The sequence below is a fragment of the Limanda limanda genome, chromosome 19, assembly GCF_963576545.1.
Source record: "Limanda limanda chromosome 19, fLimLim1.1, whole genome shotgun sequence".
Taxonomy (NCBI): domain Eukaryota; kingdom Metazoa; phylum Chordata; class Actinopteri; order Pleuronectiformes; family Pleuronectidae; genus Limanda; species Limanda limanda.
Genome location: NC_083654.1, coordinates 20,945,252 through 20,958,731, shown reverse-complemented (window position 1 = coordinate 20,958,731; position 13,480 = coordinate 20,945,252). Strand labels below are relative to the sequence as shown.

The 13,480-nt window shown below is 42.8% G+C and overlaps 1 protein-coding gene across 3 annotated transcripts; it reads right to left on the bottom strand.

Annotated features, from left to right (window-relative positions):
- Positions 1–329: 329 nt before the first annotated feature.
- znf384a (zinc finger protein 384 a) lies at positions 330–12,028 on the bottom strand. Of its 3 annotated transcripts, none has more exons than XM_061092302.1 (11): positions 11,897–12,028; positions 9,789–9,856; positions 8,610–8,895; positions 7,833–7,955; positions 7,485–7,645; positions 7,315–7,391; positions 6,944–7,168; positions 4,473–4,640; positions 3,992–4,070; positions 3,720–3,878; positions 330–3,403 (listed from the first exon to the last, which is right to left on the bottom strand). In XM_061092302.1, exons 2-11 carry the CDS (start codon positions 9,849–9,851, stop codon positions 2,996–2,998), a joined length of 1,749 nt encoding a protein of 582 aa, XP_060948285.1. In that variant the 5' UTR covers positions 9,852–9,856; positions 11,897–12,028; the 3' UTR covers positions 330–2,995. The 3 variants fall into 3 exon arrangements, with proteins under 3 accessions (XP_060948285.1, XP_060948284.1, XP_060948286.1); XM_061092301.1 differs by lacking the exon at positions 11,897–12,028 and adding an exon at positions 11,588–11,763; XM_061092303.1 differs by lacking the exons at positions 4,473–4,640; positions 11,897–12,028 and adding an exon at positions 11,588–11,763.
- Between the last annotated feature and the right edge of the window lie 1,452 nt (positions 12,029–13,480).

Sequence of the window (13,480 nt, the reverse complement as noted above, 5' to 3'; positions counted from 1 at the left end):
CAATTAAAAGAATTCTGATAACTTTCTTCTTCCCAACACACATACACTTTTGCAATATTTTAAGTGCGTATCAGTTGTGAACTGTTTACTCACTGTCTGATTATTTTGTCTTCCACAGAGAATCCTTCGTCTGTAAATCATTCCAGGTTTTTGTCAAATTGATTAGGAACACAATAACACAAAGTTCGCAATTCCAGCTCCACAAAATGCAGACACAACTTGAGCCTCAGAATTTATCAAACAAGTAAAAAATAAATAGTAATCATACATACTTGTCAGGGCCATACAAACAGAGAGTTAACAAAACAAACAGACACAAGACAATAGAGCAATTTCTTCATAAACTGTTTTTTTGAACTTTATTTTCCTTAAGGGAAGAAACAGTCTGTTCAGATGAGCAAGAGGTGTAACTGTGCATACAGTATGCCAGAGTGTAGCATAAGAGGGCAGTTAATTACTGTATTATTATCAGGAAAATCAGTAATAACATTAACATGAATATTGGGAATGGGTTATTTTTCATAAAAAGACACAATGAAGTACAGGGAGGAGTATATGTGAAGTCATCCGCCCTGTGTAGAGGCCGTCAGAACATTGTGATTGGGTAGAGCACAGAAACATGGCGGCAGTGTCCCAGGTCAACGATGTCACAGCCTCGTGACCTCCATCAAGGAGGTCAGGTTTTTGTCTGCTTTTGTTTCGTCGTTAGCAGAATTACGCAAAAACATACTGAACCTATTTCCATTAAATTTAGAGGGAGGGGCCATGACCAAGGAAGAGATTTAGGTCAAAATGTTTGTGCTGATCCTGAAATTGTTTGCACTTTCTTTAACATGATGAGATATATCAACATTTTTGTTGCTTTCTCAGAGATTTCATGGATATTGATGATAAAAATATGTCATAGTTAGACGACTCATATTTATGAGTGTTTGCAATTTGTTGCAGGTCCAAATGATAATCTGGATAGAGTGATTATCTTATCCGCAACTCCATCTCTGCAAACTGCTCTGTGATTTTTGAGGTTCGGTTGAAGTCTAGAAAAGTTTAATGGATGAGTGTGATTGAAAGTGCCCTAAATGTTTTTTTAAGTCACACGTTACAGAAGGGACAGAAAACAAATAGCCATAATTTCACAAACTCTTTGGACATTTCTCAGACTTTTCTTTATCATTCTTTGCAGACTTTGTTGAGTAGCAGTTACGCTCGGTCAGTGTGAAGGTGACCTGGGACACGGCCAATGATTTGGTACTTGTTCATTTGAGTTCCTTTAGTTTCTGTATATGCAATACACAGGACATACTTCCCTTTTACAGATGAAAAAGTCTTTTCTATCTATTTTATGTACAGCATACTGAAATACAATAATGCCTCAGTTTGATAATAATGTGGATAATATTTGCAATACAGTTATAATGAAAGTAGTAATAATATGTATGAAAAGGTCTTTAAAAAAAGATTGATAACAGTACCTGTCAGCCATTTTTATCACACAATCATTATTTCCCCAACAATGTCCAGTTGGGCAGTCTCTAGTCTCTGGATGTTAGTTAACTGTCTTCCTCTGAATAGTAAGAAAAAAAGGAACAAAAACACTCTGTACAGACTTCCCCCTGTTCCCTTCACATTCATGCACTCACGTGGCTTTCTCTCTCTTGTTCATACGTTCCTCTGTTGGTAGAAAAATACATACATGATATATAAAAAAAAGTACAATGATGACAAACATAGGCGTGAAGTACGAGCTTCACTAAGTGCGTTCTTTTGACCCCTCCCGCCCCAGCGACCCACTCGCTCCCTCTCGTGTTTACATCTTGCTCTGCTGCCGATCCCTCACATCATGTGCTTTCCTCCAACCGCTCGTCTCTGTCGTTCAAAACTTTGGGAAATGGCTCGTCAGCTCCTCAATGTCTGAGGGGAGGTGGTGGTTGATGAATGGACATGATGATTTGTAAAATGAACGCTGAGATTCAGCCTCAGGCTTTAAACCGATTCCAGAACACACCATTTCCTTTTCTTCCTGCTGCTCTTCATCCCTTCTAAGGTCTTGTTTCCACTCATCTGATCCAGCTCCACTTTGACAGGATCATTCAGATTTTCAGTTGCCTTTCAGAATAAAATTTGTTTCAAGACCGATTCCTTCTTCTTTCTCTCCCTTGTTTTGGCTTGAACTAAATAGTGGAGAATGTTCAGATTAATGTGATCTGAATGTGTTATAAAACAACCACACCATTCTCTGGACTGTAAATGTGCAGAGAACAATGTCATTTTTCTTTTTACAGATATTTTACACCTCAATCCTCCAATGATGCCGATTGCAAACAATGCAATAAAAAAGAGATGTGACACCGGTGAGCCGCTTTCAGCAAGATTCTCAGAGCAGGACTGCTGGTTTAGGATTTTAAGTGCATTTTAAAGAGCAAGTGGATTTAAGTTAAAATTAGAATAAAGATTTATTTTCCACCTCAATAATCATCAAAAGAATTAAAATATCCGATGAGGATTCGGGAGTCTTCACAAATTTGAGGAACGTAGCTCAAGGCTGAAGAATAAACCTCTTATATCTCTTTCCTCAACCAGCATTTCTATTGAGAGAAACTTTGCACCATGTTGGCTCAGGAATCGTGAAACATATAGTAAAATATCTGTGGTTGACCAGGTAATTAAATCCTCTATTCAACATTAAAGCTTCTTAAAATGAAGGAAAAAAATGGCACAGAGTGAACGGAATTTTAAGTTTTGTATCTTTGACCATAAGCGAGCCACTCCTTTGAAATATTGTCAATCGTAGCTTCAGGGTAGTGAAACAAATTGGATTCCAATGGTACCTTATTCAAGTAAGCTTCAAGTTAGCAACTTCCAGCATATTAGCCATTATTCTCCTCGTTTTAAAAAAGCTACAATATTGAATACAGTCAAATTAGTTGTTCATTTGGACCTTTTGTTTTTACACTGCAGACACATTAAGTAATTCCTCAGAGTGGGACGATGCAGTCTATGAGTTCATGTGCTCCACCTGTATGGCTGATGTGGAGACAGTGAGGCAAAGGTCTTTGTGGACCACCGGCAGATCTGCCACTGAGACCGGTTTGTACTGGATCTCACCAGCTGCCACTGTCTTGTATTGATGCAGGTCAAACGGACACTGAACCACAGCTTCCGTGGATTGCTGGTAGCTGCCTGGGAGTCCTGCGTTAGGGTTCTGGTTGCTATTATTTGGGTTGTTCTGGCTTTGGAGCTGGCTCACTCTGCCTGCACCGCCTCCTCTCCCTCGGCCACGGCCTCGGCCCCTGCCCCCTCCTCCGCCTGGCGTCAGGCCCTGGGCCTGCTGAGCAGCTACTGTTGCTGCCACTGTTAGTGGGTCGGGGTTGTGCTTCCTCATGTGTTTCATTAGATACGTCTCCTGTAGTAAAGGAGAGAGAAATAGAAGATTAAAAAAAAGAGAGAGGGGTACATCAAAGTTCAGTGGTTTCTCTTCTACGTCTCTGTCAAAGACCCTGTTCAGACCTGACATTAACATCCTGAGTGATTCCATCACAAGTTCAGGTCTGAACGCACCCAAATGCCTCCAGAATACATCTTGCATCTGGTCACTCAGGCCACATTTGGACACATTCAGGATGCATTTTAATGCAAGGTGTGAACAGAGGGACACAACGCTATGGACAAAGTTAGACCAGAGTCTGTCTCTTCTGTAAAACCTAAATGTGAGAGCTTACCGAGGTATAGGATCGGTTACAGAGGCCGCAGGAGAAGAGCTTGGCATGTTTGACAGTGTGTGTGGACAGGTGCACCTCCAGGCTGGCAGCATCGGTGTAACCACGGTTACAGTTGTGGCACTTGAACGGCTTGTCTTTGTTGTGCTGCCGACGGTGAGACTGAAGGGAGGAAACAAACAGGGGGGGGGGGGGGGGGGTTCAGTTAAGAAAGACAAAAAGGGATAAGAGGAAATCAAATCAGAGAACATTTCATCAGCTGTGAATTTATTTACCTGTAGGTTGGACAACTGAGTGAAAGATTTTTCACAGCCAGGATGGTTACACTTGTACGGCCGGTCCCCGGTGTGAATCCTATAAAAACAGATGTAAGTTTATCAAACTATCACTCTTAACTGGTGGCATAAAGAAAATGAAAATGTGAGGGATCTGCATTATTGTGATTAATTAGTTTGTTTCCTCGTATCTAAACCAACATAGTGAACATCAGTGTCCCACGGCATCACAAATCACTGTTGACATGCATGCACAAGCATTACGACCAAAGCTTGTTTTAGTTTCTCCCACATTTAATTTCACTGCAATAAAACAAAACAAAAAATCGCATTTTATTAGGATTAAAAATGAGTTACACTTTAGCCCTGGTACAAGATCATCATGTCTTACACATTTTAAAGATGCTATAAACTCTCTAAACACCTGCTCCCATACATGTAGACATAAACACACTCGAATCCACCCAGCCCAGCCCAGTACCGTGTGTGCTGCTGGAGGTGACTGAGCTGCCTGAATGTTTTCTGGCAGTAGGAGCAGGAGTAGGGCTTGGCCCCAGTGTGGATGCGGATGTGCTGGGACAGGTAGCTGGAGTTGGCAAACGACTTGGAGCAGTGGGGACACTTGTGGGGCTTGGACTCAGTGTGGTTTCTAACACCAGGACCGGAGGGTTGAGGGGGATGGAGAGAGAGAAACAGAGAGAGAAACAGCGAGAGATTTTTAAGCTACAGCATGACCAAAATTCATGATGAACTGAACCAAATCATGCGTTTAACAGGATCTGCGATCACACGCGTTGATCATAGATTGTTAAGTACGACAGTGTGCTCTTTGTGCTGCGTCTGAGTTGTGAAAACACAGAACAAAAACATACAGCAAGCACAGTCACACTTTCTCTCTCTCTCTCTCTCTCTCTCTCTCTCGCAGTCTCTCTCTTTCTCGCAGTCCCTCTCTATTTGGTATGGGTGTGTATTATGTATAATATATGTGAATATCTGGCCATGTGGGCGACCAAAGGAGCCAATTTTCATGTTAAAAACGAATGGCCTGAAACCCCAAAAGAAAAGCCAGTGCATGGCAATAAGGTAAATGAAAACATAGAGAAGGCGAATGACAAGGTCAAACATAAAATAAAAACATTTATCTGAGCTCTGACGACATGAACAGGAGAAAGCTGCTTTCATTGTCACACGCATGTAAAACTCTGATAAGCAGCTTTGTCCCTTTTGCAGATGGTATCATGCAGGTGTTGAAAACATGCAGGGTTACTTGCGCTGGTTTAAAGCAACAATATGTAACGTTTACTGAGCAGCAGCGTCCTCTGCAGCCTTACGTGGTGATTAATTATGTAGGGCTTCGTGTCTGAGCGATGAAGTGGTTTTCATGTGGAGAAAAAAGTGTCAAGTGAAGCTCTGACAGTTTCGTCCCACTCACTGAACGCAGGATATTACTCATGATCCCCGGCTTCCTGAACCAAAGAGCTCCGCTGTAACAAATCCACCTAACTGTTTTTCACTTTTTCATATATTAAAAGTTTCCTGGCTGAAAGCTGGAGATAAATATAATCACTGGTTTTTAATTTTTTTTAGACTTTTTAACGGATATACAGTTCAGCTTTACTCTTCAACTTGCGGCACATGATTCTGAGAATTGAAACTGTGACTTAAGCTGCTTTCAGACGAGCACAGAACTCTGGATTATGTACTGAAATATCAAGAGGGCATGTATGTAGAAATGCAAATGTGCAAGTCAGTGCAAAAAACTCCTGAGAATATCCGAGTCTGTGAGATATTGTCCAGAGAATTAATCAGACGTGAGTTGATGAGGTTTCCGACAGACACAAAAGTAAAAAGAGGAGCCAAATAAGTAAAGGATGCCGAAGAAGATGTCAAGAAGGAAAGACTACGAGATTGAAGAGCTTTTGATGATAGGGCCGACACTGCTGTGGATGTGCTGTGAACAAGCAGAATTCATACATCATGTCTGCCTCTTGCTGCACTGCTTGCTTGAATGATCCCAGTCTAACCTGGATATCTCCTGCTGTGTCCTTCATATGAGAAAGACAAAGTCCAGAAAATGTCTGGACCAAATTGTCTGGACATTTTCAGGAGTTCATGTCTGAAAACAGGTTATCAGTCAGTTCCACACTTCTCACAGGAGATCGTATAGCTGCTTACCAAAGACGTTCAGGGTGAGGAGTGGGAATGAGAGGGGAAACATTCTCCCTATTCCAGGCCAGTACACCATAAAACATTAAACTAATTTTAAAGCTGTTTTAAGTTGCATAGTGTTGTTATAATTTTCACTATCTGTTAATAAACTTAACATAATCTGTGCTCCGATTTGATTTAAGCTTGATGTCAATTTTATTGAAACTGTGACGTTTTAAAAAATAAGTGACACCTATGATGGTGAAAGATCTGCAGAAGGTGATTCAAACCAAAGATGGAGGTGGATCCAAAGAGTAAACAAGACCGGATAACATGCATGCAATACCAAGCCAAGCCAAGCTTATGATGGTAACACGTGCAGGATGAGAAACGTAACATCAGCCTCCTGAGAAATTCAGGTAAATTTCAGTGGCAACTGGTTCTGTAAGATAACAACCTCAACCAACCACCAGAGCATCCATCACCGCACTCAAGAGGATTTTCGCTCATAATTCAATGATTCCTCTTCTGCTAATATCTCAGTTACAAGAAAAGAAATGCATGAATACACCAAATAACAATCTTTGGTTTAATATGAGTGACGCACTCTAAAAGGCGTAGCTAGATTGTGCAAGAAGGGGTTTACACTGTCAACACACTCCCAATAAATCTCTAACTTACCATCCCTTCCTCCCTTCATTCATCACCACACACAGACCCACACACAATAGAAACACACGTGCACAAGAATGCAACTCCCCCCAACCCCCTCCACAGACACACACGACCCACTCAGCCCAGTACCGTGTGTGCTGCTGGAGGTGGCTGAGCTGCCTGAATGTTTTCTGGCAGTAGGTGCAGGAGTAGGGCTTGGCTCCGCTGTGGATGCGGATGTGCTGGGACAGGTAGCTGGAGTTGGCAAACGACTTGGAGCAGTGGGGGCACTTGTGGGGCTTGGCCTCGGTGTGGGACTTGGCGTGGATCTGCATGTCGGACTTGCTGAAGAACGTCACTGCACACATCCGACACCTTGTTGAGTGAGGGAGAACGACAGAGAGAAGAAAATCTTTAGAGATTTAATGTACAAATGCTGTACATTCCCATGATTATAGCATCTGTAATGACAGACATGTTCTGAACGTTTTCTCTTATCAAAATAATCTAATCTAATCTACCTGTAGGATTTAGGCCCATCCTTGCTAGTATGATCATCCTCATCATTTGACAGGTCGTATGGATCAGCAGTGTGGTGCTACAACACAATGTCAACATATTAGTTTTACTGAGAGAGAAAATATATACTATATATACTATATACATGTGAGTATGAATATATGATAGGCACCTGTCCACCAGCAGCTAGATGAGCAAGTATTAAAGTATCGCTTCCTGGAGGGAGGATCCCACCTACTCCCCCCACTCTGCTCATCGACTGTTTGCTCTTCCTGCCGCGCTTTGATGGCGTCGGCATCACAACAGGAGGGAGGGCAAAGTCCTGCTTCTTGTCTGGAAACAAGGGAAAAGTCCAAAGAAATGAAAGAGAAAACGCAGGGTGACTATTAGAGATGGAAAAATCCAACAAACATCACTTGCATGTCTTGTTCCTGCCTCAGGATAAGAGATAGACATGAGCATGTGCATGATTGCACGTGACGGATGCATGTGGAAGTGACTGAAGTGATGGGGACTGTACCTGTGTGTGAGGGGTGCACTGCAGACACTATCATGGTGGTGGCAGCGTGGGGTCCAGATACAAAGGACTGCGTGGAGGCAGTGGGGACCAGTGTGCCTTGAGAGCTGGTGATCACTAACCCCGCTAAGAGGAAAAGATTTTCAATTTATTCTCTAGGCATGTGAGACTATAATTCCTTTTACAACAGACTATTTGGATTAAAATTATACGTTCATGTTCTTAACTTGTATCTTAAAGGAGATATTAATCTTTCTTCAATTTTTTTTCCCTCTTGAGAGTAACATAGATTTTAATGTTTGTAAAAGTTCTTCAAATTAAAAAAGCTAGAGGTTAAAACATTGACCAATCACAGCAGACTGGACTTTATCAGGAGGGGGGCTTTAAAGAGACAGGAGCTAAAACCAAGTGTTTGAGACAGAGGCTGAAAAGAGGAGCTGCAGCGATGGACAGTTTGAGGAAAGTGATGTTTATTCTGAACAGTAGCGCATGTTAAGCTTTTACAGTAATAACACTAACTAAAATAATCAACCTGAACATGTGCCTCCATATGTCTCTTTAAAACCTGTGAATAATGACACTGGGTAGACAGAGACTTTACTGGATTTAAATGAAATGTTCAGATCCAGCTTGGTGGCAGCGGTTGTTGAATCGTAGTTTTCCTGATGCTCATGCACCCATCTCCCCAACACATATCATCAGACTACAGGGAGATGGTGAATGGAGTGGGGGATGTCATGATGCAGGAAAGAAAAAGGTGGGACACAGCAGCCCACTGACCTGCAGTCATGATGCCCGTGGAGGGAACAGGCACAACCGTGACGTTCTGGGAGGTGTGCGATTGGTGCAGGTGCCCCCCTCCACCTGCGCTGCCCCCACTTCCTTCCTGTTTCGGGACCAGTCGAACACCGGCCCCTGCGTCCACTGAGCCGGGGATGGCGAGCACAGCCATAGGGTAGTGGGGGGAGGAGGTGGAAGACGCAGAGGAGTGAGAGAAGGAGGCTGCATTGGCCTTCTCCAGGCCTAGCTGCTCCTTTGCCTTGTTCAGGAACATGGCGTTCTCAATCTAAACAAGGATGAGTGGAGGGGTGGGGTGGTGGAAAGAGGAAGGAAGAGAGGAAGAGTGAAGGAATAATGAGGAAAGGAGTGAAGGATGGGCAAGGGTTACATTTTGGTGTAACAAAGGGTAATGGTTGAGTTAAGAAGAGATATGGGACCACAGAGTAAGCAAGAACAAGAAAATGAGAATGGATGAAGAAAGAGGGATGAGGAACGAGGGGTTGTGAAGTGGTGAAGAGAAGAAAAATGTAGTATAATGATAATTAATGGAGTTGGAAGATGAATGAGGAAGATAGAAGTTGCAAAGGACAAAGAGAAAAGGACAAAAAAAGACAAGATATGTAGGAGGACAGGCAGAATAAAAGTGACAGATGGTTAACATGGAGAAAAAGAGAGAGAGTGAAAGAGGTGGAAGAGGAAAGTTCACAGAGGCAAAAAACGTAAGATGAAAAAGAGAAGATAAAAGATGATGTGGAGAAAATAGTGTGATGGTGAAAGAAGAAGGGATGGAAGAAGAATATAGAGGATAAGGGGAGGTGTCCCAAAGCAGGATGAGGAGAGAGAAGGATGGGAGTGGGTTAGGGAGAAGACGAGGAGGAGAGGAAGGCAGTGGGGGAGTGAGAGAGGAGAGAACGAAGGCATGGTGAGATGCAAAAAGTGAATGAAAAGAAGAGAAAAAAAAGAGGTTGAAGAGAGGAGAGGAGTGATCACGTGAACCTTCACAGAACTCATATAACTTTAATGACAGGTTAACAGCTAAGTGAGTGGTGTCATTTAAAACAAGTTTAGAGTCAAATCACTGTCTGGTGTCATGTAATCTTTAAAGCATATTTGTCCCAAAGCACAAACCACTAGACCATGTGTATTTCAAGACAATTGCAACAATAAGGTTGTCTCTACCTGTCCTTGTACAGTCGGGATAGGAGACCAAAAGTATGATGAGTTGAAATGAGAATCGTCCATTGTTTCTGTAATTAAAAAACAAGACACTTAGAAAACACCCGTCCTCCTCCTCGTCCTCACTATGACCTTGTATGAAGCATCATCTTCGTTTGTTTCCTTTCCTTGTCTCCTTTCCTCTGCACACGTCCTATTAAGGATCAGTGTGGAGTTGGAAGCCTTTGACAGTTCAAGCTGCCTGAAATGCTTTTCAGATTTATGCTGCTGTTCTTTCTCAGTTTGATCAGATTCACAGAGAAGAGGAGGTGAAAGGAATCAGGCGAAGATGTTCAATCCCAGAGAGGATGAAACACTAATGATCATCAGTCTTGGAGGCTTTTTGTAATGTTTTATGTAAAACTCCCTGCACTTGCTCAATAGTCTCTTTGACAGCATGTGTTGCTCTAAAATAATATCACAATCAGAGTGTTAGCTTTATCAGCGATATGTCAGTGAGTCTAATTTTGGATAACGAGTCTTTAAGGTGTCAGAATGTTGTTGCCTGGTGAGGAAACATGGCCGACTTAAAAATAACAACCTTTCTAAGAGTGGCTATGGTTTATTGAAAACAACACCCGCTGTTTGAAGCTTCGTTCAGACGTGAACTGAAGTCCAGATGTTTTCCTGAAACAGTTGTTCCTGATCTTTTCGTGTCAGCTCCCTTTATAGAATGTCTGGAAGATGTCAGAGCGAGCACGTGTGAGAAAACAGCAGGAAATTCACAGCGAAGCGAGTGGGCGTGTTTTAATATTTTGTGCGACTGATGCAAAATTGGAAGAATGTTACGATGGGAAAGAGCTGACTGAGAAAAGGCAACGAGATTCCAAAGCTTTGGGCGGTAACTGCCGTCTCTGCTGTCAACAAAACCATGTGACTTCCTCATCAGGACTCAGGTCATGTCCTGTTTGCTCCACACCCGCCTGAATGTTCTGGGGATTTTCCTGCTGATGTGAACACATCGACCTCCTGCTGCCTCTGCATGTGTGGAAGAAACCCCGGGAAATTTCCAGACCCAATTTTTCAAAACATTGTCCTTCGCTCACGTCTGAAAACAGCTTTTCACCCTGATAACTGAACCTGTTTCCTGACCCACAGGCAACACGTCGTCTGCAGCACAAAGGAGGAAGTGTCATAGTTTCATCTGCATGCGTTTGCACTTTATTGTCAACACACTCTGCTCCTGCTGCAACAGTAAGATGAGCTATGAGACCGGACTTTGTGTTTGCATGTGAAGCCTGTTTACATGCAGAGACACCAGAAGCACGCATGTGGTTACATGTCAGTGAAGATGAGCTGACGTGGAGTGTAACTGACCAACTGACGCTCTGGGGGAGAACAGGCCCATGAAGGATCAACTTCAGACATGAACTATTGACTCAGATAAACTAAGGTGACGGCATATCGCTTATATCTCGTTTATAACATTGTCAGAGTGTAATAATACATGTGCATGTTTTATTTCCCATAAGCCTCCTCTCCCCGCTGCAGCTGCACCACCTGTAAATGTCGGGGAAGCATCTAAAGCAGAATGACTGCAGGTTTGTGGCAGATCTGAGGTCTGCTCCTCAGAGCCGTGTTACCGTCCAGTGACCCGAGAGACAGCTAGCCGCGGGCTAACGTTAGCATCTGCGTAAACAAACACGAACTACGGTGGGATGGACGGAGCAGCTGAACGACGCTAGCAGGACGAGGGGCGCTAGCTGCTAACGGCTAGCTGTTGAGGGGCGCTAGCTGCTAACGGCTAGCTGTTGCTAACTCGCCTCCATGAATGTTCTCCTTTTGTTCGCTGCAGCCCCACGCAGGCCCGTGTGTCGCTGCGGGGAAGCAGGCGAGTGAACACGGACACGCTCGCTCCCTACGCCCCCTCCTCCACTCGGTGCTCATCTCACTGCGAGAACAGGGAAACTGAAAAACTCTCCGATTTAAAAAAAAAAAAAAAAAACAGAAGACAGAAAAAACGCAGGAGTGAGGGAGACGCAGCCCGCGCAGACTTCCGGCGGCCGGTGCTGCGCGAACCCGCGGAGAGAACAGTGGTGTCACGGCTCGTTAACGGCCCCGGGGATAGTTACCGGTGGGACCGGGTCCCGTAGACCCCCCGCGGCTCCGCACGTCCCGACGGAGGGAACTTTGTGGAAATCCTCAAACCTCAGATCGGCCTCTTTTTTCTTCTTCGCTTTTTTTCCCTCCGGCTCGTCGTCAGCGTCAAGTCGCCCACAGTCACATCGCCGCGTTTCCGGTCCCACCTTTCAAAAATAAAACCACCGCGGTTAACAGGCGATTCGGCTTTAAAGGGAAAGTTCACCGAGAACAATTAGAATTCACTTGTCATCTTCTCACCAGTGTTAGTGGGTGACGTGTTTGAGTCCACAAAACACTTCTGGAGTTTCATGTTATCCTATTAAATGCATCGTGTCCTAAACCTAATCTTGATATGACTCTTTGCTCTCTGGTGATTTATCCTATTGTTTTCATTCCTCCCACTATTTGATACCGATAGATAGAGAAATTGATAGATAGAAATACTTTATTGATCTCAATGAAATGCTAATGGCGATATTGACAATGCAAATTATTTAAAGTATTAGGTGATTGAAAGACAAGTATCCGAGGCAGAGTACTGATGTCAAATATAAATACAGATTTGAAGATGAATCACTCTTGTATACGAAGTTCTGCATTAGACTGACGTATCCTAAAAAAATTATGGTGCAGCAGATTTAGGTGTATTTTAAACATTGACACAGATAAACTTAAAAAAGAATAGAGAAAATAAAAAATAAAAAATAAAATACAGTTAAATATAGGCAGTAATAGCGACCGATGGCGTCCATTACTTCCCTTGCCTCACTGAAAGATACCTCCATAACTCTCCTGTTTTAGAGATTGTTTTGCAAGAAAACTCTGCCACTTCATCGCCCTCGATGTCCCTGTGAGCCGGGATCAACATGAACTTGACTTGTTGTGTTTCACCTCAATCTTACACACGGGACCTCATTGGGATATTTCACCCATAAATGAAAATACACTCATTATCTAGTAACCACAATGCTAATAATAAATAACTTTGTTTATATAAAACTTTTTAAAAACAGAGTTTACAAAGTGCTTTGACACCAAAGCAAGAAAAGTAAATACAATGTGACAAGAGGCCACACGACCACATTTAGCTGGAAATAAGGTAATGTTCAAATTAAAAGAATAAATATAGAGCTGTGTCACATTAAAAAACTCAGGTTTGTCTCACTTGTGAAAAAGAACAATCTTACTTCCTGTATCTGTTGAACTATCCAACGTTAACTTGACACAGCTGCCAACCTCCACAGAGTGTCTTCCGGTGCAATAATTACCTTGTCCGTGTGAATACATCATTGTATCAGATGCTTTGAGAATGCTGGTCTAATAAATGTCATAATCGTTAGCACAACACTTTTCCCAAATGATAACAATAGTCCCGCACACCTTTCAAAACTTATAATCTCTGTAGTGCTTGTGTATCTGTCACAGAAACAGAGCCAGTGTTGAGGTTGCACGTTTGAATCCCTGGAGAAAAAAAAACGAGTTATTCCGAGTTCGGTGCAAACAGAAATAAAAATCTACAATTTGTGTCGGATCAATGAAAACAAATGTTTGTTTATTAGGACCTCAACGTGCAT